The sequence below is a fragment of the Diabrotica undecimpunctata genome, chromosome 7 (genome assembly GCF_040954645.1).
Source record: "Diabrotica undecimpunctata isolate CICGRU chromosome 7, icDiaUnde3, whole genome shotgun sequence".
Taxonomy (NCBI): Eukaryota; Metazoa; Arthropoda; class Insecta; order Coleoptera; family Chrysomelidae; genus Diabrotica; species Diabrotica undecimpunctata.
The window spans coordinates 154,525,452-154,548,604 of NC_092809.1; the positions used below are offsets into that span (position 1 = coordinate 154,525,452).

Consider the following 23,153-nt stretch of genomic DNA (forward strand, 5'->3'; position numbering starts at 1 on the left):
GTTATAAGGATTTGTGTGCAATCTTCCTCATAGTAAAAGTACCCATTAAGTTTTATTCTACAGTTTTTTGCGTTTTTCTCTAAACTACTTAACTGTGACATGTCCGGTTTTGCATCTACATGCCTCATTTTTGTACTTTGAGTTACAATTAATATTGGCTACGGCACTTGTGCTTTTATGTTTAGTCACAGAATAAATAACAATCAGAATGCCCACTCTCAGTTGCCGCCTTTGAAGTGTGTCAGCACCATAGCACACTACCACCTAGCATTGAAACTTCCGTGTTAACGAATAAAACAATGATTGGCGCATCACCTAGTGACCGGGAGCGTAACTATATATACATGGCGCTAAATTCAAAAGTTTAGTAATATTGCCTAGGATTGTGAACTCACTTTAAAGTAAAGGAAAATCGATATAAACCTAAAATAACAAGAAAAATCCTTATCATATACGATAATAAATATTTTTCGTATACTTTTTCGGTTATCTTGTTATGTTGAGACTATATTTATTTTTTTATTATCATTTATTTTAAGTGATTAAACAAATTAAATGTAACAATAAAACACTGAAAACTTTGTTTTCAAAACTTCCACAAAATTTATTTTAAATTCTTATCACTACAGCTGTTTCGGCTGATTGCCTTTCTCAAGTGATCTGTGCACAGATATAATTCTGAATGACCAGCTTGAGACAAACAGTTCTCCCCTCCTCAACTTATTCTATTAGAGACTATAAAGTGTAAACCCATGCCAAAAACAGATCACTTGAGAAAGGCAATCAGTCGAAACAGCTGTAGTGATAAGAATTTAAAATAAATTTTGTGGAAGTTTTGAAAACAAAGTTTTCAGTGTTTTACTGTTACATAAAATGAATTTACATCAAGTAACGGTCGAATCCATCAATTAAACAAATTAAAGATTAAAATATAGAATAAAACCTTTATTTATAAAAATGTTATATGTGCTACAAGAAATATTATTAATACAAGCCAAGTGTAGTATAATTTAGTTTTCTTAATGTTGTCTTAATGTGAAAACAACTGGTCAGTATTTAAATAATTGTTTTGTCATTCTTATGTCAAGTTTTATGTGAATAAAAGCCTTATTCTGCAAAAGGCATTTTACTACAATTTTAGTCGCATAAATTTACAATTTACGGCTCTTAACAGCACTCATCCATTTATCAAACATATCCATATAATTTCGTGGACTTCGAAAACGGTAATGCTTGCTACAATTTTAGTATTCATGCAATCTGGAACACAACATCTTCTTTGTTCATTTCTTCGTTTTTCCATTGGTATTCCATATGTGTTCGATGCCATAATAAAAAATCGTCTAAAATTGTACCTTTTTGCACTACTTATATAAAAATTTTTAAATTATAAAATAATTTATAAAAAATAAAACAAATACAAATATTGCGCCGTATTTGTCTAAACTCAACTTTGAATTGACCACAGCACACTCCTTCCGCGCAGGAACGAGACTAGCAGCGCCACCAAACGAATGGGAGCGAAATCCGAACGTGATTTGACCTTGGCTATCCCTGTTACCAATCTAGGTGTAATTTTATCTATGGTCAGCACGCGATCGCCATATTTTAAACGGAAACATAGAATCGGTTTGACAAATTTGTGACAAGCTACGACAGAACTGTAATTTAAATTTTTAGAGATTAAGGGTTTAGTAAATTTGAAATAATCTAATATATTCTTCAACTAAAAGTACGAATAAAATAGTGCATATTATGTCTATGGTTGCCGTAAATAAATTAAACCGGGTTAATTTTTCTATGCACACCAGATAAAATTTCACTGACAGCACTGGTTCCGTTTAAAACACGGCTGATTCCTTCTGCGCGTACTTATCTTGACAAACAGAGTGGGCATTCTGATTGTTTATTATTCTGCGGTTTAGTAACTTCAAACGATTTTATTACTAAATTTGCTATTCGAAAAATGTTTTAGGTTGAAAAAAAACATGACGTTTATTTATACGTCTAATTCGTCAAATTGACAACCTCAATACAAATTCGAAACTGTCATTAAACTGTCAATATGATCTCAAAGAACATGAACTGATTTCTTTTAGTTTTATTAGTCCAAATTTTAAGTCTTTTAATGTACTCCAGTATTAAATAAATTACATTAATGCATTTTAAAGATTTCACAGAAGAGTTTTATCAGTATCCCCATCAAATTTCATTCTCACAACTATTAAGAAGCCAACATGAATCATTTGAATCTTTTAGCAAAATTGTCGAAAGCGCCAAAAATCTACCCGCAGTTTCCAGAAACAGAAAGAATAAATATCATGGAAAAGTTTTAAAGAACATTTTTACTCAACTTAAGAACAAAACCAGTACGGAGTTAGGGCAGTTTCTTGATCTAAATGCAATGAACGAAGTTGCGGAAACTTCCAGTTTTTCACCATTCAAAAAACCAATGGCAAACACACAAAAATTTCAAGTTTTTACGTCAAAAATGGGGAATGAAGATAAATTGACATTAAAGGAAGCTGCAGATTCAAAAAGGCAAAATACATTCAAAAAAGTTAATATAAAAGAAGTAACGAAAGATGTTTCGGATGACGTTTCAACTGTATTACCATTTTCTGGTATGTACTTTTACACAATACTTTCCTATAAACTGTAAGCATGAAAAGAAACTTCATGTAAAATTCCATGTAAATGTTGATATTAAGTAAAACTGTATTTTTATTATTCTTTCTCTCATAATTCTACCTTTGTATTTTTTGTTCTCTGCTTCTTCTTCTTCTTCTCTTTGGCTTTTATTCTACTGACTAATCAGCCAGTTCATTTGTTTTGTTAATTTTTGGGCCACTGTCGTGAGTCTGAGAATATTTCTCATGCCCTATTATCAATATCAATTATATCAGTGAATATAGACATTTTATCTACATATCTACATTTAATTTATGTTTTCTATTTTCTTATAATTGGTTTAAATGTTAATATTGGATAGGTTATTATTAAAGTTATAATTTTATATGGTTGATCTGTAGGAATCTGAGAAGAATTTTGATAATTTTAGGGTTAATATCGCATAGAAGCATTGGTATGTTAATTGGGGTTTTAATATTAATTTTGATCAGCTCCTGATAAACATCATAATCTTTTATTTTCTAGTGTTTCAATTTGCCCACATTCCCAGTATGGATTATCGCGAATGTTGATTTTATATAAATGTACTCCTGTCAGGCAATGACCAGTGCTCATTCTAATAATGGTAGTAATATGCCGCCTATCTATGTATGGGATTGTGTCAAACCATTGTTTATTAGGAAAAAATTTTGTATGTTGTTATACCACTTGCCTTTATATTGAAAAGAATTTACCCAATTATTTTGATGCATAGAACATATTTTATTTTTTAATAATGGCATGATATCCAAGTTACTTAATCGAATTTTAGCAGGAATATTTAATTCAGCCCCAATCTTTGCCAGTTTGTCAGCTATTTCATTTCCCTTGATATCATTATGTCCAGGAATCCAACATAATCTAATATCTTTCCCATTTTTATTTAAATAGTATAGTTTCTTTTTAACTTGCAAGACTCTGTAATCCTTTGTTGCAGTTATCATATTGTTATTAATGTTGTCTATAGCGCTCTTTGAGTCCGTAAATATTATAGCTTTATCAAAATTTTTTTCCTCGCAAATTATTAGACCCTTTTGAATAGCTATTATTTCAGCTGTACAGATATTAATAAGTGAAGGAATTTTTTCAGAAAAGGAATAATTTATACTAGGTATGTGTGTTCCTATGCCCGTTTTGGCTTCCTCAAGGTTTTGATTTTTTTGTTTTTTTGATTTTTGATTTTTTTGAAGCATCTGTAAATATTCGTATGTAATTATAGTAATACGAATTTACAAAATTATAATATTCCCAAAGGTTATGGGAACTATTTTTTTTTTAATAATGTTTTTATAATTGGTACATTATAAGCATGGTACAATGAATACACAAGGTATGATACATAATGTTCCAAAATAGGTTCGCTTTCGCGCATGACGTAGTCAAGATCGCTTATTCCCGCAACATTTGAATGTAGTTGTATAGAAAAGACTTTTAATTTTAAATTTTTTTTATATAATTTGGCTAATTTAATTATAGTAATTATAAAGAGATGATAAAATTATGTTATTATAATATTTATCCTTTATAAAATATAGATATCCTTTATAAGACAAGTTTTAATTATCTTTTATTACACGTAGGTACAGGTTAATTAACTTATACTCCAGAGTTCGATATTTCAGATGTTTAAAAAGATACAGAAAAGTGGTAATGGAGGTACACAAAATTTGTACGTATATATACCTACTGAACTAAACACAAAATCAAAATAAATAATAACAAAGTCAACCTTATTTATATCGAATGAGCTAGCTGGCCATCGAATATGAGTGTAGTGAGGGCACACAATATTGCACAACATTTAAAATGACATTTTTGTAATATTCACACATTAAATTATCTTGGTATTGTTTATAATAATGATAACATTGTATATTTTAATAATGATAACATGATTTAACAAAGAAAAATATGTTATTTTGGAAGATGCTAAATTGATTTCCTCCGAAACAGTTCTTATTGCAAATTGCATAGCAGGCTGAGGCTAATTTCTTACTTAACAAATCGATATGAAAAAACCATTAAGGTTTCATGACCAATAATTAATAAAAATAAAGATTTAGACTTACGTCGTTGACCTAGAAGTAGTAAGAAGCTGCTCAACATACTTTTTGGACTCTCTGTGTTCGCCTCCTTGTACGCGTTTCTTTTGGTTGGTTAAAAGGGTAACCGATGTTGATTTAGGCAAATAAAGACTAGGTACTGCCTCAGGTTTGAGTTTTAGACCCTTTTTAGAAACATAATTTAAAAGTTCCTGTTGTAGATTTCTTTGGTAATCTTCAGTTTTAAAATGTGTATAACAAATTCTTGCAGTATTACAATTAAAATTATCCTATCTACAACAAGATATAATCCACAGTTTTCTGGTCACGCTATCTTTAGGAAATGTATGAAACCTAAAGATTTTATCTTCATTGTCACTATTGCAACAAGCAATTGCACAGCGTACTTTGAAAAAGGTACAAAACCAGATATACAATGGCAAATAACTACTATATACTATACAGTATAAATAAATAGTAACTAAACACCATTTGTATAAAGACACATATATAAGCATATATATAAATTATTTTTCTATTATAAAATATATGACTCAGTAAGTATTAAGATACTTTAAAATATATTTATTATCTCATAACTTGCAATTTGCAATAGTCACCATTGATAAATATTATTGTTGAACTTTTGTTTTTATACAAGCTTTCTGTCTTGCCGGTGTAAAGTCGTCTGAAGTCGATATTTATTGTGTTTTGCGTTTGAACTAATTTGTGTCTTATTTTCATATTATTATATTGTTTGATAAGTAAATTTTGCATATAATAATCGGTAGGTTATAGTAATGTGTATATTTTTTATTTTACTAAATTTCATTATAACTCATCTAAAATACCATATTGAATTGTAAAACAGATTTTTCTCTATTGTACTCTATTTTGTTTTTATTTCAGTAAAACTGCTTGGAAGTGAGTGACAGTGAATCAGAATAAGCAAATCTACTACTATTTACCTATTCACAGTATTTCCTCTGCAGAAAAATTTTAAATTTCAAGGGATTTGCATACAAAAAGAGTACTTATATTATTAGTAAATATGTATGAAAACAAAAATAAATATTTTGCCTGAATCTCTAAGAGAAGTAAAGGTTTTACGCTACTGAAAATATATTTTTTATTCAATTATAACCAAAACAAAACATTTAAAAAAAAATTAGATCACTTTTTAACCATAATTTCAAAATTAATGTGTACGTTAAGCTGTAATAATGGGTTCGAGGTGGTTCAGGCGATCTTAACTACGTCACACTCCTGGGCCAGCTGTCAAATGTCATGCGCAATATCATACCTTGTGTATTCATTGTACCATGCATTATAAGTGTAGATATCATATTCATTTGAGTAGCAGGCTGGTATGTCACTTGTGTTCATTGATGGTAAAAACTTTTTAACTGCTGTTAGAGCATCAATCAAATATGGATTTTTCCCTTCCAATATTTTTTGTTCTCTACTTTAAAATTGGGTTAAAATAAAAAAAATGTTTTTAATTGCTGATTGAATTGCTAATTATCGATATTATATCGATATTATCGATATTATAATATGATACCCATTAGGGTAGACCTGGGGAATTCCGACACCGTAAGACAATTTAAATTTTCAGATTTATTTTATATTAGTTAGGTTTTTTATGAAAATACCTATACTATGACTAAAATTTTCCGCATCCATTGAGTATGTAATATTGGTAAAACAATGTCATTTACGAATTTAAAAACAATATTTCCCTAACTTTAGCAAAATGTCGGTATTTCCCCGATCACCGGGGTAATTCCGACAGACGTTTGGGGTAATTCCGACAGTAGTAATAAGAAAATAATGAGACAACAGATGGTATCGCTATATACGAAAACATTAAATACTTGAACGAAAACAATATAATCAGATACATAAGTTGATATATTAAAAATCAAAAGTTGTTTCTACAACAAACAACTTAGTTCATAGAACAAAAGTCCCACTGATAGTTTTCAGGGCAATCATATCCACTGCACTCAGCGTGAGCCCATTGTCCAAAAAACACACATACAGTATGATGCAAAAGTATGGAATAAATTCATTATTTCAGAAACAGACCACTTTTAAAAAAAATCTTAAAACACGTCAATTTTAATTTTTTAATGACCATCAACTGATATATATGTGTTGGACATTACGTCATCAGTGTCGGCGTAATGACGTAATCGACGATTTTTTTAAATACAAACCGAGGCCACCCGATAGCTCATTTGAAAGGTCTCCTTATCGTCTTTGCAACGATGTAATCACTTGAATATTTATTTCTATAGGTTTCATCAAAATTATGAACTTTGTTAAGTAACATGGAATTACAATAAATATTCATTCACTGAACTAAAATACACTAAGGAACGCCACTGGGAATAAAACAAAATGGTGTTTTTTGTTGGTCCCGAAAAAAAATACATTGATAACAAACAGTGCTACATTATAATCTGAAATTAATTATTGTAGTAAATATTCCAAGTTATTCTTCAAAAAAATTTAAATCAATATTGTCATTGACTCGTCTTTATTTGTCGATGATCTGTGAATCTATCAAATAATAGACGCCAAATTTTTACTCTTCGAGTTTTTTGCCGACATTAATAACAGCATTTACAAAAATGAAACTAACAGAAACAGGACGAATCTAGATTTTAATCATGATTGGTTATGGAGATAGAGTGAGGACTCAAGCAGAAGTTCTTAATTTATTTAATGCTAAATACTCTAATCGCAAACTAAATATTCAATCAACAGTAAGTAAGATTTAAAAAAAAATTAGAGAAACGGGCCATGTTAAAGATCTTCCTAGTAGTGGTAGAAAATCAATATCCGAAGCCAAGAAACTGGTCGCACTAGATAATAATGCCCACCAATCAACTGTTGTAAGAGTGTTAAAAAAGGAGAAGTCTAGTCCAGGAGCTATTAGAAGATGACTTTGGTAGAAGAATTAAATTCTGCGAAACTGTTATGGGAAAATGTGACAGAGATCAGGGATTCAGACAAAAAGTAGTTTTTTCTGATGAAGGGTCTTTTATGCTGAACGGTCACGTAAATCGCCAGACATATTGATACTGTGCAAGTGAATATCCACATTAGATGGAAGAGTATAGGACACAATATCCCAAAAAGGTGAATGTTTGGGCCGGCATTATAAGCAATCAAATTGTAGGGCCATATATTTTTTTTTTTTAGGAAAACTTAACTATTTCTCGTTATCTAGAATTTCTACAGGATTATCTGTTGCTATATCTGAATTAGCTATTTCCAAATATAAATGATTCGTGGTACTCACATGATGGGGTTCCCCCACACTACGGCGTTACTAAGTACGAAATTACCTTAATAACGTTTTCCCAGGTAGGTAGATAGGTAGAAGGGAACCAATCGAATGGCCACCAAGGTCTCCGGATTTGACTCCATTAGACTTCTTTTGTAGGGAAATTTAAAGAGCAGAGTGTATCAAAATCGGCCGAATAATGTGGAAGAGTTGAAGGAGCGCATCAGAACGGAAATTGCATAAATAACACCTTGTCATCTAAACCGCTAGGAAAGAATTTATTGCTCACCTTTCAAATTGAGTTATTGCTTAAAGTCGTCAATTTGAACAATTGTTGTAATTTAATTGTATTTAAGTAAACATTTGTTATAAGTTAATTGTATTAATAAACCAACAGTTTTGGTTAACCCTGTAGAAATAAATATTCAAATGATTATACCGTTGCAAAGGCGATAAGGAGACCTTTCAAATGAGCTGTCCCGTGACCTCGGTTTGTATTTAAAAAAATCGTCGATTACGTCATTACGCCGACACTGATGACGTAATTTCCAATACATAGCAGTTGATGGCCATTCAAAAATTAAAACTAACTTGTTTTAAGATTTTTTAAAGTTTTTAAAGTCGTCTGTTTCTGAAATAATGAATTTATTCCATACATTTGCATCATACTGTATGTACCATAGTTCAGTTTTTACACCAAACTCACCACAAACCAAACACATTTCAGTGTTTTCGGAAAATAATTCAGAACTGTCATCAAATACGTTGTCATCACATATTTTTGATTTATCTATATCTTCTTCGGAAGACGATTCTTTAAAATTAATTTATCTTCGACACCTTCTTCTTTTATCTGTAGCCTTGCGTTTTAATGCGCCCAATTTTATTTGGGATTTATTTTCAACTTTTAATTGTTTACTTTTTTCACTCTTCAACATTTTTAGCTTCAGATTCGGGTTGACCTTTGGAACCTGTATAACTTTTTCTGGTCTACGCTTGGCTACTTACTTACTTTCCGTGTCCGGAACACCAACAGCTTTAAATTTTGTATTTCGAATGGTTGGCCACATAGATGACCCTGTCATTCGCTAAGAATAGGTCTTCTTTTTATAGGGGAGTGCCAGTCATAATTACTGGATAGTTGACGAAAATCTCTATAGACTCTAAGTTTTTAAGATATGAACAATATGAGTTTGACGTTTTAATTGTTTATTTACAAAAAGTTTGACTAAAAAATTGATGAATCCCTAGATGGCAGTCCTTTTGTAATATCTCATACTACACATTTTGACTGCTAAAATGTGCTAAATGGTTTATACAGTTGTGACGAAATAAAGTTTATTTTTTATTAAAACTTGATTGGAGAACGGATTGGGTTCTTAGGACTTCCCGCGGATACTGTAGACTCTTACTAAATCAAAGTAAGAAATTGTATAACCAGGTTATGAAACTGTTTTCTTGTGACATGTTCAAGTTAAATATTGTATTTATATGATATTAAACCAATTAAATCAAAATTTTACACTTTACCGTTTGTTTTTACCGTTTCGATTTCCACTTAGAAAATCGTTTTCCAAAAAGAATATTTTAAAAAGTAGGAGATTCTTTAAATTTTTTTGAGATCTTTATTAATTGACGCTTCGTTATACCAATTTGACAGGTGTCTCACTTGGCCTCGATCTTGTGGGCAAAAAAGCCGTGTTTTTGAGTTAAAAATTCTAAGAGTGGTAATTTAACCTCCGGATTGATATTTAATTCTGATTTTTGGTGTTTATGTAATGTTTATACTAGCCCCTTCCCACGTCAGTTGCCCATCGCTAAATTAAAAAAAAATTTAAATTTTAGAGAACAAAAACAAAAGTCCAGCTCAAATTTTAAACTTTTAATTCGCCGAACCACATTTTTCAATTTCTATAATTATAGAAAATATTCTAATATTTTGAAAAATTTTCAATATTTTCAATATATTCAATAATAATCAGTAGCGGATCCAAGGGGGGGTCACGGGGGTCATGACCACCCCCAAAACAAAATTAAATATCAATCAAATAATCCTAAAAAAATAATTTAAAACCCATCAACCTTATAAGCAGGAAGTCAAGAGTTGATTCAAACTCATTTACTGTAGGGGTAAGTGTAGAATTATACGGAAGCCTTTTTCTTATCTTCAGTTTTGTCTATGAATTGGTTGTTTGTAATTTGAATATGTATTATAATTGTTGAGACTGTGTGCTACATTTTATAATTTGTCTATAATAAATATCAAAGTGAATATCGTTGTTGCGTTAGCTCTGTCTGATACGTTAATGAATACAAATAAAGGAACTGGGGCTGCTGTCCAAGGTATTTGTGAAACTGTGAAACAGTAGTTTGTCTTATTAATGTTTTAGGTACAACTGTATCACTTAGTCGTCTTCTTCAGTCACCAAAATGAGATTTTAAGTAGGCTACTGAGGCCATAGAGGACACTAAACGCATTCTTCAAAATAAAAGATCAAATGCTGAATCTGTTTTTAGCAAACTTTACTATGAAGTAAACAAATAGCTGAACAACTAGACATTGAATTGAAGATGCCTCGTATAGTTTCTCGTCAAACCTGTCATCAAAACCAATCTGTTAACTCTTGCGAAGAATATTTCCGAAGATCTATTTATTTACCCCTTTTAGACAATATCTTAACTTCCACCTTCCAGGATATTATTGGACCAACTACTTACTGTATATTCCACAGTAGAACAAGAGTTTTCACTACGGATTCAAAAGTGGAAAAGAGTCGTGCAAAATAATGGAAAACTTCCTGATTGTATTTTAGAAGTATTAGAAAACTGCGATATTCATACCTATGTATCCAAAAATCTGAATATTTCTGCAAATATTAATTACACTGCCAGTCAGTGCAGCAACAACAGAGCGTTCTACGCTTAAGCGTCCAAAGACTTGGCTTAGAAATATAACTTCTGAAATAGAAGGTTGGCGATCCAAATGGCAGTTGTAGTTTTGGAAACTGCTACGTGAAAGATCTCTGCGGATGAGCGGTCGAACCATCTCCTCACGTCTTTCAGCCACGAGTTCTGGTGTCTTCCTACTGATCTTTTGCCCTGTACTTTTCCTTCCAGTATAACTTATAGTAATTCATATCTTTCGCCTCTCAACACATGACCCAAGTATTGCATTTTCCTCTCTTTGATTATTCTTAGTAATTCTTTTTGTTTACACATGCGATGAAGTACCTCAACATTAGTAACTCTTTGTACCTATGGAATCCTCAACATTCGTCTGTATATATACATCTCAAAGGCATCTATTCTTTTTTCTATTTCAGAGTCCATTGTCCAACTTTCACAGCCATACAGTAAGACAGGAAAAACGTAACATCTGATCATTCGGATTCTAAGCTGTAGACTAAGGTCTGATCTTGTAAAAAATGTTTTCACGCTCATGAATGTTTTCCTTGCTTGTTCGATTCTTGATAGATCTTCGACCCATTGGTTAGACTACATTTTTGAATATTTTTCCCCAATTTCTGTTCAGCCTCCATGCATTACTAAAAATTCATATTATAATATAACAATTTTTGTGTATAGTTCTTCATACATTTTGTGACTTCCAGTTTAAGTCGTATAAACACTGTCATTTTACTACATACAGATTTGTAGGTGGTATCGATAATTCTGCAAAGTTCGTCACATGCCGTAAAATAAATTCAAGGAGCAATTTAAATAGGAATTCAAATTCGCATTCATCGATATTAATTAAAAATGAGAGTAAAGAAGAAGGAATACTAATGGATATATACAATAATATAACAAAAGGTAAGCCTAATATTAAACTTTAGAAATAACTATACCCCAAAAAAATTTTGTATTTAAATTTTTCTTTAAAAATTTTGTTTAATGAATTTATTAATTTTCAAAATGTGTTGAATATAATATGAAGGGTACAGGAATAAAAAGGGCTCATCGATATTTTATTCGATTTGATTAAATCAATATTTAAGGGATAATTTACATATGGCCTCTTTAAAATACACATAAACAACTATAAAATAATATCCCCTTATTACTGAATGCCTGTATAATATAAATTTACTTTTGTTTCTCTAATTATGTACTTATTATAGACGGTCTGTTAACATTCACGCACCATGTCAGATATCTGTAAAGGAACAAGGGGCTCATTCTTGCAATGTGCCCCTTTTTGTACTTTATCTAAACACATAGTCTCCTTAATGAATGATCAACAATAATTACCTCAAATGGCGTCGGTGTTTGACGAGCATCCTTAACTACCTCAATTCAATCGTTAGGAACCTCTGTCCTAGTTGCAGATTTGATGTCCCATTATTTTTACAAGGAAACTAAGTTCCTCTAGTTGGCTGTATACCATATATTAAAAATTTATGAATTGCAACTGAAGTCAGTTGCTTTCTGGAAGTCTCAGGACTTGCAACTTAATGTAGAGTCATATGTCGCCGTGTTACCAATCCAACGGTAATTTTAACATCTTAATCTTATAAAAGAAATAATGTAAACCAAATTTCAATTAATAATTTTAAAGGGTTTTCACCCACATATTTAGTGGCTACATTCATGTATTAACCTGACACTGATGATGGAATATTTATTCCGAAAACGTTTTGTCTATTTAACATAGCCCGACTGGGTTTTTATATACCTTTTTATGAAGGATTTTATTATAAATTCCCATATTTTTATCGTACTCTAAGTATGAGTGCCCTCTTAATGGAAATGTCATCATTAAAGATAGTCACAAAAGATACTTAGGTGTTTTGTATTTCGTAGCATAATATTGTACACGAAGTGGTGAACAAGAGAACAAACGTCATCACTACCTTTTTTCCCCTCTATTTCTGGATACATGTAGAAGATACTTTGTGACGTAGCCAGTACGTGAATATTAAATACGTATTCAGAAAGTTGCCTTTTATAGTAGGCATCATTAGTTTGAATATTAGGTACTGGAAGATTTTTTCCGTAATCTATGCAGATAGATTCTGAAAAATTTGCGTTATTTCTACTGTTAATTCGAGACTGTCGTTTTCTGTCATAGAAAGTGCCTGCTTTTAGTTTATGTATTTTGTTTTCTACATGTAATTTGTGAATCTCACGATCAAGGGATGCTGAGCGATTCGGATGATTTGTACCTTTTTTTTCAACGTCTAATGCTTTAACTTTAATTTGATATTCATCACATACACTACAAGTATCTGCGCGTGGATAACCAAAACTTATATTAAAATCTGTGCAGAATATACTCCGGTATGTTTCATAAGATACTGTCACGCCTTTGTTGTCCTCTAGAAACATCCTGTACATTTTTTTTACGTTTAATTCTTCTGGTAGATTCAGCTTGGTAGAGTCGTGAAGACTATAATGGCTGGTCCGTCCCTTAAATCAGTTGACCGCGTACTTTACTATTAATTTCGTCGTCAAGTCTGTGGTGGTTTCCATGGTTTCCCCTTTTATCACTTAGCGCGATTCCTGTTTTATTCAGACTACTGACTAAATATTCAAATTTTCTTCTTAGTTATACCATGAATCGACATAAAACCTCTGTCGCCTGAGACTCTATCATAGCGAGCACCCTATGCTTGTAGACAGCGTCATAATGGCGTGCATCTTCATTCTTCGATGGTGTTTGAACTGGCAAAACTGAGATAAATAAAACAAATAGCTATTTTGTACATTATGAGATTCATGAATATTGAAGATTAGCAATATAGTTTGTCGAGCTTGTCGTTCTTCTTGGCGCTCGCAGAATCAGCAATTCCTCTCTTTGCATGGTCTTCTCGGGAGACTGTCCGAATTTTCCTGGCTTCTTCCCGCTCGGTGGCAAATTTTAAAATCATAGGTCTGTAGTTTCTTCAAACATGGAGCTATTTGGCCTTTAGGTGTCTTGAAATTGAGGAGTCACTGCAAGGCGGAATGGTCGGATCTTATCAAGAATTTTCTGCCCTAGTGGAACCAACGATAATGTTCTACTGCTTTAACGACCACCAATAAATCCTTTCTGGTGACACAGTAGTTTCTTTCCGCCTTTTCCAGAGTTTTACTAATGTATCCTATGACGTGTTCCTTACCCTCCTGCACTTTCTCTCTATTCCTATATAAGTCTAGAAAAGACCCTATTCTCTCTGATTCAATTTATGCTTAAGAGTGGTGAAAGAAAGCTGGCAGTCTGGAGTCCAGTCAAATGGAAACTTCTTCTCGCTCAGGTTATGAAGAGGTTTGGCAATATTTCCAAAATCTTTTACGAAGCGACGATAGTAACTACAAAGGCCAAGTAAGCTTCGAACATCGTGTTTGTTTTTGGTGTGGGCCATTCTTGTACTGCTTTTATTTTTGCCGAGTCTGCTGCAACTCCTGAGGATGAAATTATATCTTTACATGTCTATATATATATATATATATATATATATATATATATATATATAAATGTATATACATATATATCCCTAAATGTAAACAGACATATAGGAACTATTGTTTAACATTGACTCCGAAAGATTAAGTCTAGAGGAGCTCTACCAGACAGATTACGACTTCGTAGTTTGTCAGGGGCTTCGAAGCGGCAACACAGGTTTTTGATTTTATAGTGGGAATCGAACTCACACTAAATATTAGGTCATAATCAGTGCGGTACAAATGATAAATCTGAGAACATGTTTTGTTGCAAGTTCTTGCTTTGTTGCGTTTGCTCAATTACAAAATCCATTATGAATAATTCTAAATAACTATTATGGAAAAGTGGAAATGGTAATTTTGATTTCTTTGGAATGGTTCATAAATAAAATTACTTACATTTATATCGTCTTCACATTGTAGTTAATTAATTTCTTTTTCTTATTGATGTGAATAATTTTTTAGTCCTCTCATCTTTTAAATGGAAAAACAAGGGCAGCAGCAAAAATCCAGAGCCTCCCAGAACTAATACTTATAATATCCATGCTACTAATAATAGTAATAATACACAAACTAGTAGTAATAAAAGGACAAATGTTTCAAGTAATACTCAACGAGACAAATGTGAAAAATGTGGAAGTTTACTGCTACCAAAATGGCATGGGTGCACTTGCTGGTCAACAGAAGAGGAAACGTTATTCTGTTTGCTTAAATTAGAGGCCAGGGAAAACTTTAAACAAATAAAACAAATAGAACATGACGTTAGAGTACAAAAGAAGGCTCTGCAACTATTAAATAGTAGGTGTTCAAGTTTGGAGAAAATTGTTAAAAAGAAAACTGAGAGAAGTCAACAGATGTCGAAAGACCATAAGTCTCCAAAAGGCCGCTTTAGGAATTCGTCTGATACAACAGAAAATAAGTAAGTTATAATTTATTTGATACATTTAGTTTTTATTTAGCGCTTTGTACTTGAAGCTGTTTAAATAATTTTAGCAGTAATAATAACATCACATTACCATTTTACCCAAGTAACTAAGTTAAATCAATTTTTACCACGTTAGGAAATCAAACTCACATCCATTTTTCTTCTAGTCTGATATGTAAAATTCTGGGAAATATCTAAAAAATGCATTAAAAAGAGGAGGGAAACCGTTGAGAAAACTTTAACTGAGCCTAATTATCGTTAAAAGCCGAATTCACAATGTGACCGCATTTCTTCAGAAAGACTTACAGGCCTTCAGAAACAACGCTACAGGCTTTGTAGGGCCCTGGCTTCTAAAAACTTGGTTATATTCCTCCCTTTTCTTTTCGCTCCCTTGCTTTCTCTCTCTAATCTCTCACACTGTATTTCTGACATTTCTGTATTTCTGACAAGTCTAACTTTACTACTTTCAACCATTTCTTCTTTGGATATCTCTTCTTTTTCCCCATTTCTTCCGCCTTCCGTATTGTTTTGAAATTTCGGTTCTCTGGTATAATGTGAACCAAGCCATCTAGCTCTTTGGGCTCGTATTTTTGCAGTAATTATTGGTTTTACATTCATTCTCATTTTAATATTTTTCTCCCAAATATTCTTCTGAGCACCTTTCCCTCTCTACTTTCTTTTCTTCCTGCTAGTTCATAACCCACGTTTCGCTGGCATACATCACTATGGGTCGGATTAGTGTCTCATAGAATTTCGACTAAATCGCAGTTTAGCTGTTCTTGACACATTTTTTGATTTCAGTATTGAATTTAGTGGCCTTATCGCTCTGTTTCCCTTCATTAATCGTTTGCCTATCTTTTTAATTTCGTTTCCTGTGTTTGTCATGGTTAATACCAAGTATTCAAATTCTGACATTTTTTACTCCTTTTATTTTAATAATTATATTTACTGTTATTTGTTATGTCTCATATCATGTCCATATATTGCATTTTTGTTTGGTTTATTGTACATCCGTATCTGTCCGCTTCTTTTTCAAATTTCTGTAAAACTTTTTTTAGATGTTTTTTTGTACTCGCTAGTATCACCACACCATTCGCGTACGCTATGCAATGTTCCTTGCGATTGAAAATAGTCCTGTTTGTACTCATATTTGATCTTCTTACGATTTGTTCTAATACTAGATTGAATAAATTTGTTGGTAGCAGATCCCCTTGTTTTAAACTCTATTCACTGCGAACTTGTTCATGCTCACTATTTCTCGTGTTCCGAAGTATCATTATCACTAGCCTTACAAGGTTTTCTGGTATATCTATTGTAATGTTTTCATGGCCTCATATAGCATCGTTCGATTTATGGAGACGTATGCTTGTTTAAAATTGATAAATAGTATATGTATGTAATCCTAAGTTTTGTTCGTAGCTATTATTTTGTATTTATTTTAACATACTTATTTGATTAGTAGTTGTTCCTCCTAGTCTAAAACCACCCTGGTATTCTTCGACCACCTTCTTATCATACAGGGGTAGGCATAAATCAGATAACAAATTTGAATTAAGAGAAAAAATGCAGCGTCAGAATGAATTTATTCAAAAAAAAAATACAAAAGGGATTTAAAAAAGGGTTACTGTAAGTGTTCTAATTGATACCCATTGAATCAATGCATTTACTGCAACATTTCGCAACAGAGAGGCAGGTCCGGTGAAGCACGTCAAGCTGTCCGTGAAGATTTTTAAATTCTTCTTCAATTTGAGTTGGGAAGGGTGCGTGGTCTTCTTCTTCTTCTTCCTCCTTGTATGTAGGCTTTAAAGCCTGTTTCTTCTTCAATATTAGCCTCATGAATTGTTTAAATTATCGCACCATCTTTTTCTTGGTCTTCCAATACTTCTTCGTCCATTTGGTGACTTATCTCGTGCTATTCGTACTATCCTATCCTCTGCCATTCTACTAATGTGTTCATTCCACTCATGTTTCTGTTTTGTCACCCATCCATTTATGTCTTCTATATTGCATGCTTATCTTTCCCATCTGTTTGCTGGTATGTTATTGTATTCCTTTAATTCTGCCATTTCTTTTTGTTGGTTTCTTATAAATCTCCATATTTGCTTTTGTGTATCGTAGAAGTTGCTTTCAATCCTTTTTGTAAACTGTTCCCAGTATTCATTTTTTGTTTGTACTTCGTGTAGGCCTCTTGTTTCTCTTTACATTTCACTTTTATTTTTTTTCTGAACCATGGTGTATTGTTGTTGTTTCTTTTGTTCAGTATGACTTTGCGTTTTCCTAGAACTTCTGTTGCTGCTTCTTCAATGTTGTTTTTAATTTTCTCCCAGCTCGCGTTTATATCTTCGATGTCGTCTATTTGTTTCAGCTTTATCTTTTGTGCTAGTCTCCTTTGGTACATTTCTCTTGTAGAGTCCTTCCACAGTGATTCTACATTGAATTTTTCCTTGGTGACTTCCTGTAGAAAATGTTTGATGCAATTTTCATTCTTATTTTTGCTAGTCCTAGTTTGTGTTCACTCCCTGCGTCTGCTGAGTTTAGAAGTACATGGTCCTCTTGCAAAAACACGGTTCTTGACAAGGCTCACAGGAAGAAACCACAGGTTGTCCTGTCACATGACCATGCGGGCCACTCAGTGATTCCTCGTCCGCCTATTCATTCTGTAAAATAAACATTAAGGTACTCCCACACACATGCCGCGTTTGGCGGCGAAGCACCATGCTGCTTGAAATGACGGATGTTCGCAAGTATTGGATCGTTGACCATTTGCCAACGTAAATCTTCAAGCATTTCCAGATAACGTTGGCCCTCAAAAAAGTATGGACTCATGAGACCTACCGCATGGATACCTACCCACACACACACCCCAGGCACGTTTAATGCTTCTTCAATAAAGACTGAATAAAGATGATTCTGGTCGTTCCAGTAAACGCAGTTATGCCGATTGACCGTACTGTTTAGCTTGACGATTGCTTCATCCGTACATAAAATAGAACGCTGGAACTGCGGATCGTTCTGACTGCATCCGAGCTACCGCTTGCAAAATTTCAATCTGCTATAGTGCATGCGTTTCAGCATTAGTCATAAAGAACGATGGAATATTTGAAAATCTTCTGATAGCCACACTGCAGATTGATTCGGATGCTCAACAAACGCCAGCGCCACTGTTTCCATATTTTGGTTAGTTGTTACAGTGACCGGTCGTCCAGAACGCGGCGCCTCGGCAACAGAGCCCGTTTTTAAGAATTTCTGGTATATCTTTCACTCTGTTGAACGATTTGGTAGCGGTGAATTCGGAAATTGTTGTTAAAATTTGGTAAACATAGTTTCGTAATCCGCGTTCGTACAAAGATACGACGTAACAAAAAAAAAACACTTTCGTGAAGCGTGATCTTGTATCGATTATTCATTCTGAAAACGCGTCTTCTCGACTACCACGTGGTATCATGACACCAACTCAATTGTCTGAGCTGAAGCACGAACATGCTTCGTTTTAATCTTTTTCAACAGCATTGTCAGACTTATGAGCGTTGCCGGACTTATGCCGATCTTTCTAGAGCATTGCTTGACTTATGCCGACCCCCGTATTTCATTAATCTCTTCCTAATATTTTTTGCAAGTATTTTATAGATTACACAAATAGTGCTATACCTCTATAGTTTTTGCACTCCGTTTTGTCTCCTTTTTTATAGATAGGACAAATTTGTGTGCTATTCCATTGTTTCGGCATTTCTTTCTTTTGCCAAATTACTAAATTCTTTCCTTCAATCTTCCTTAAAAATCTTAGCTGGGATATCACTTTCTCCTGCACTTTTGTTATTTTTTAGGTCTCTTATTCTATTCTATTCTTTGACTTCATTCAACCATCTGTTTGATTTTTCTGCTATTTCTCCAAAAGTAAACCTTTTTTGGTTCTGCAAACTTGTGGATTATTCTTTTTAGTTTCTCTGGCTTTCTTAACTTCTTAGTAGAAATTTTTTAACTCTTTCTTTATATAGGCTTCTTCTATGTTTTCAGTTGCTATTCTAGCTGTTTTCTTTTCTTTTTCTGTAAATTCTTTTAGCTTCTATTCTTCTCCTTACATAGTTTTCATCGCATTTTGGATATTTTCTCTATATCTTGTAGTTTCGCTCTATTTCTTTTTACCAAAGTATTTATACGTTCTTTATCGAACCAGTCTTGCCGTCTCTTTATATGCTTTCTTCCTGTATACTTTTCCGCTGCATCCGACATAGTCTGCCGTTGTTCTTCTATATCATGCAATCGATTATTACCTTATTATTATTATGTTTGCTTTCTATTAGGACAGAATCTATCTGATGTTCCAACAGGACAATACCATGTTACCTTATGATCATGAATGTCTTTTGATCAAAACTTGTGCTATCTATTTTCATTTTGTTCCCTGTAGCAAATTCTATTAATATTGTCCCATTTTCATTTGACTCATGTGACCTTCGTCTACCTGTTATTTTTCTATATATGCATTTCCTCTTTTCCGACTTTAGCATTCATGTCACCTATTTATTTTACCTTTTATGTTTAGAAATGTATACCGCCAAGGAGATATAAAGATACTTCAGAGAACACTATTTGCGTGCAAGAGTTATATAAGTCTAAGATGTGAGTGTAAGATAGGCGTAAGTTGGAGGATCAGAATGGATGTTCTAACAGAATAAATTCTCGTAGCGTATACAAAGCAGCATTCTATGCCCAATTTGGGTACGATACTACTACAACAAGAAGCAAAGAAGGCTAAGATCTTGCAAATGCTAAGATTGCAAGAGTGATAACATCAAACGAGAGACTAGAGTGTGTGAGCGCACACTCTATCCATTTTCTTTGATGTTTCATTCATTGTTAGTGTTTGTATTTGCATTAGCTGTAATAATTTATCTATTGATAATTTCTGTTTTTCGGTCTCCATGGTTGTTGTTTCTAAGTTTGCGTTTTGTGTTTTACTTTCCACACTTTTGCTTCCCGTGGTAGACATTTTCGTTAGATTATTTATCCCCGCCAAATATGAAGCTTTAAAATTCGTGTAATGTTGCAAAGACGAAAAACTTTTCCTCTTATCCCAAATGCAATAAATTCAAACAAATTCACTAAATTAAAAAAAAAAATTGTCAATTGTAAAAAAACAATCAAATATAATAATATAAATCATGCAAAATTTGTACCTAGAGAAATTTGAAATATTATGTCGTAAAATGCAAATATATCAACTTTTACCATCGGGCAAATAAATTTTCAATCACCGGCTTTTTTTTCTCTATCCTTCTAAATTTCAACTAGAAATACTTTCTAAGCTTTACACGTTGGGGGTCATTTATTATGTTATTAATTTTTTTAATTGATTAATATAGCAAATCAAAAACATAACTTAATTGTTCTCAGGGTGAAAAATCTCCTCATATTAACCTATGTTGTGTGGGTCCAAAGATTTCCTAGTTGTCCTTTATCGGGATAGAGAAAAAAATAATAATAATAAAAATAGTAAGGTACAAAAAAATTGGTATTTTTTTATTTTATTTAAAGCAGAATAAAACAATTATCACATTTTACCGTTATCTTATCAATCAGCGTAAATGAATACAATAAAATTTACACAAAAAGAATATTTTACGTCTTCTTGAAGACAAAACCAATTTAAAGCCAATTTCAATGATTGTATTTAAAACTTTTTATCTTTATGATTCTTCAATATTTACTTTATTGCAAAAACAAAACTTTAAAACATTTTACAAATGAAGTCTACTCTTGAGTTAAAATGGTAACGACAACGATGTCAACAAACTTCATTCACAGTTACAAAATTTTCAATTCTGAACAGAAAATCACTGACCTTTCCTTCGTAGATTGTATTTGGACCATACCCAGAATCGTCCATGCTCGACAGCAATGTGATCTACCACTATTCTCCTCGGCTTTCTTCTTTTCGTATCTGCAATCCTCCTGCAAAGAGTGTACGAAACACCCGACTCAATTCTCCAACAATTAAAACTTGAAATTGAATTCCTCAAAACACTCAGCTACTTCTCAATGACACAAGGACCTCTTTCTGTCATGCCGCCAAACTATTTCCTACGTATTCCAGAAACTCCAACTTTAGATCCAAGGAAATCTTTTCATCGAATTGTAATCTCCTTCCACAATCCTGCTAACTTCCTTTCACAATGCCGGTATCCAAACTCACGAACACACCCTCTATCGAGACGCGACCTTTCCTTTCGATGATCAAATGACAACTGCCCCTTTCTCTCATACATCGACTATCAATTCCCCATTCAAAAAAAAACTGTCCAATCAAAAAGCTTTATTTTGTTTACAATCATTAAGAAAAAACCCCATTACTGTTTCTAGAGAAACTAAAATGTTTGCTTTAAAACTGGCTTTCCCTTTGTTTACAAATACATAATTCATTCCATACAACAAAAGGTTAATTACAATATCTTAATCCTAGGTCATATACAAACAATAAAAAGATTATAATGAGTATGGGCTTTCTAATTCTATATAAAAAGATTTTTCCTACGAGTGTTTAAAAAATCAGTTGTTGACAGGCAAAACTTTCTGTTAATCTAATCTTATCTTAATCTAATACATAAATTTTGTTTACCAGGATGTCTTGAAAATTTATTTAAATGGTCTATTTATTAATTTTTATTTTTCTCTTTGGCCGATAAAATGAATCATAACAATATATATACGTTTCCTTATTTAAATTATAAAAATACAGTTTTATCTTTAACAGAAAGAAAATAATGACAGACGAAACGTTACATCCAAAAAATACTGTTGTTTCTACAACCACATACACGAGTAATGGTACTTCAGTTACCAGTATACCTGAGCAATCTCAATCAACAACAACCAAAGATTTAGGAGAAGTTTCTCAAACTGCCAGCGATGGATCTTCGGCTTTAAAATCAAGCACTTCGCAAAATTGGGAAAAAGATGAAAAGGATCCACAGTCAAGGTGTGTTGCAAAATCTAATAATTTTCCAAACTATCTGAGCGATGAAGAGCCTTCCACAGAACTTTCAACTATAAATAAACTTGAAATTAGTCAAATCTCTACCACTGAGCCGAACGATTCCTCACAATCGAAAAATAATAAAGTAAAAACTGCAGGTCTCAATAAAACCAAAGTCAATATAGAAGATTGTGTTACCAAATCTGTAAGAAGTTCTAAAGTAAAAATTACAATTTCCAGATCTACTGTATTAATTAAGGCTTCAACAGGGGAAATTACTAATGATTTAGATAAGCACCGAACTTTAAAAGAAGGAACCAAACAATTAGCGTAAGTTATTTTATTAATTAGTTTCCCTATTACACAATATTTCATTAACTACAGTGTTTTGTTTTGTGAATAAACAAAAGCCCAGTTCGGAAATCGTTCTCAAAAAGTGTAAATAACTTTCATAAAAAAATATTATGGTTCTGTCAATTAGCAATTGTTGAAATGATTCCTACGATAGTTAAAACGCATTGAATTGTCTCTTTCGCAGTGACAATTCAGCAATGCACTATTCGTGTTCAAATTTAATTTCATTTATTATTTTTAATATTTTAATGTAAAATTACGTCACCATTTTTGCAGCACCAACCCTGTTCTGTGTTCTTCTTCTTCAGATCTCCGCTACGGAGGTTGGCAATCATCATAGCTATTTTAATTTTTGAGGCAGTAGCTCTAAAAAGTTGTTTTGAGCTGCATCCAAACCATTCTCTCAGGTTCTTGAGCCATGAAATTCGTCTTCTTCCGAGGCTTCTTCTGTCATTTATCTTTCCTTGC

General features: G+C 32.6%; 1 protein-coding gene across 2 annotated transcripts in view; it reads left to right on the forward strand.

Annotated features, from left to right (window-relative positions):
• Positions 1-2,036: 2,036 nt before the first annotated feature.
• LOC140447044 (uncharacterized) overlaps positions 2,037-23,153 on the forward strand; it is a 33,933-nt gene continuing 12,816 nt past the window's right edge. Inside the window, exons 1-4 of one of the 2 annotated variants that reach the window (XM_072539630.1) lie at positions 2,037-2,624; positions 11,668-11,823; positions 14,899-15,352; positions 22,110-22,661. In XM_072539630.1, the coding sequence (XP_072395731.1) occupies positions 2,159-2,624; positions 11,668-11,823; positions 14,899-15,352; positions 22,110-22,661 (1,628 nt within the window). In that variant the 5' untranslated portion in view covers positions 2,037-2,158. Of the gene's footprint in view, positions 2,625-11,659; positions 11,824-14,898; positions 15,353-22,109; positions 22,662-23,153 lie in introns of both variants that reach the window. The other variant, XM_072539631.1, reaches the window with a different exon arrangement.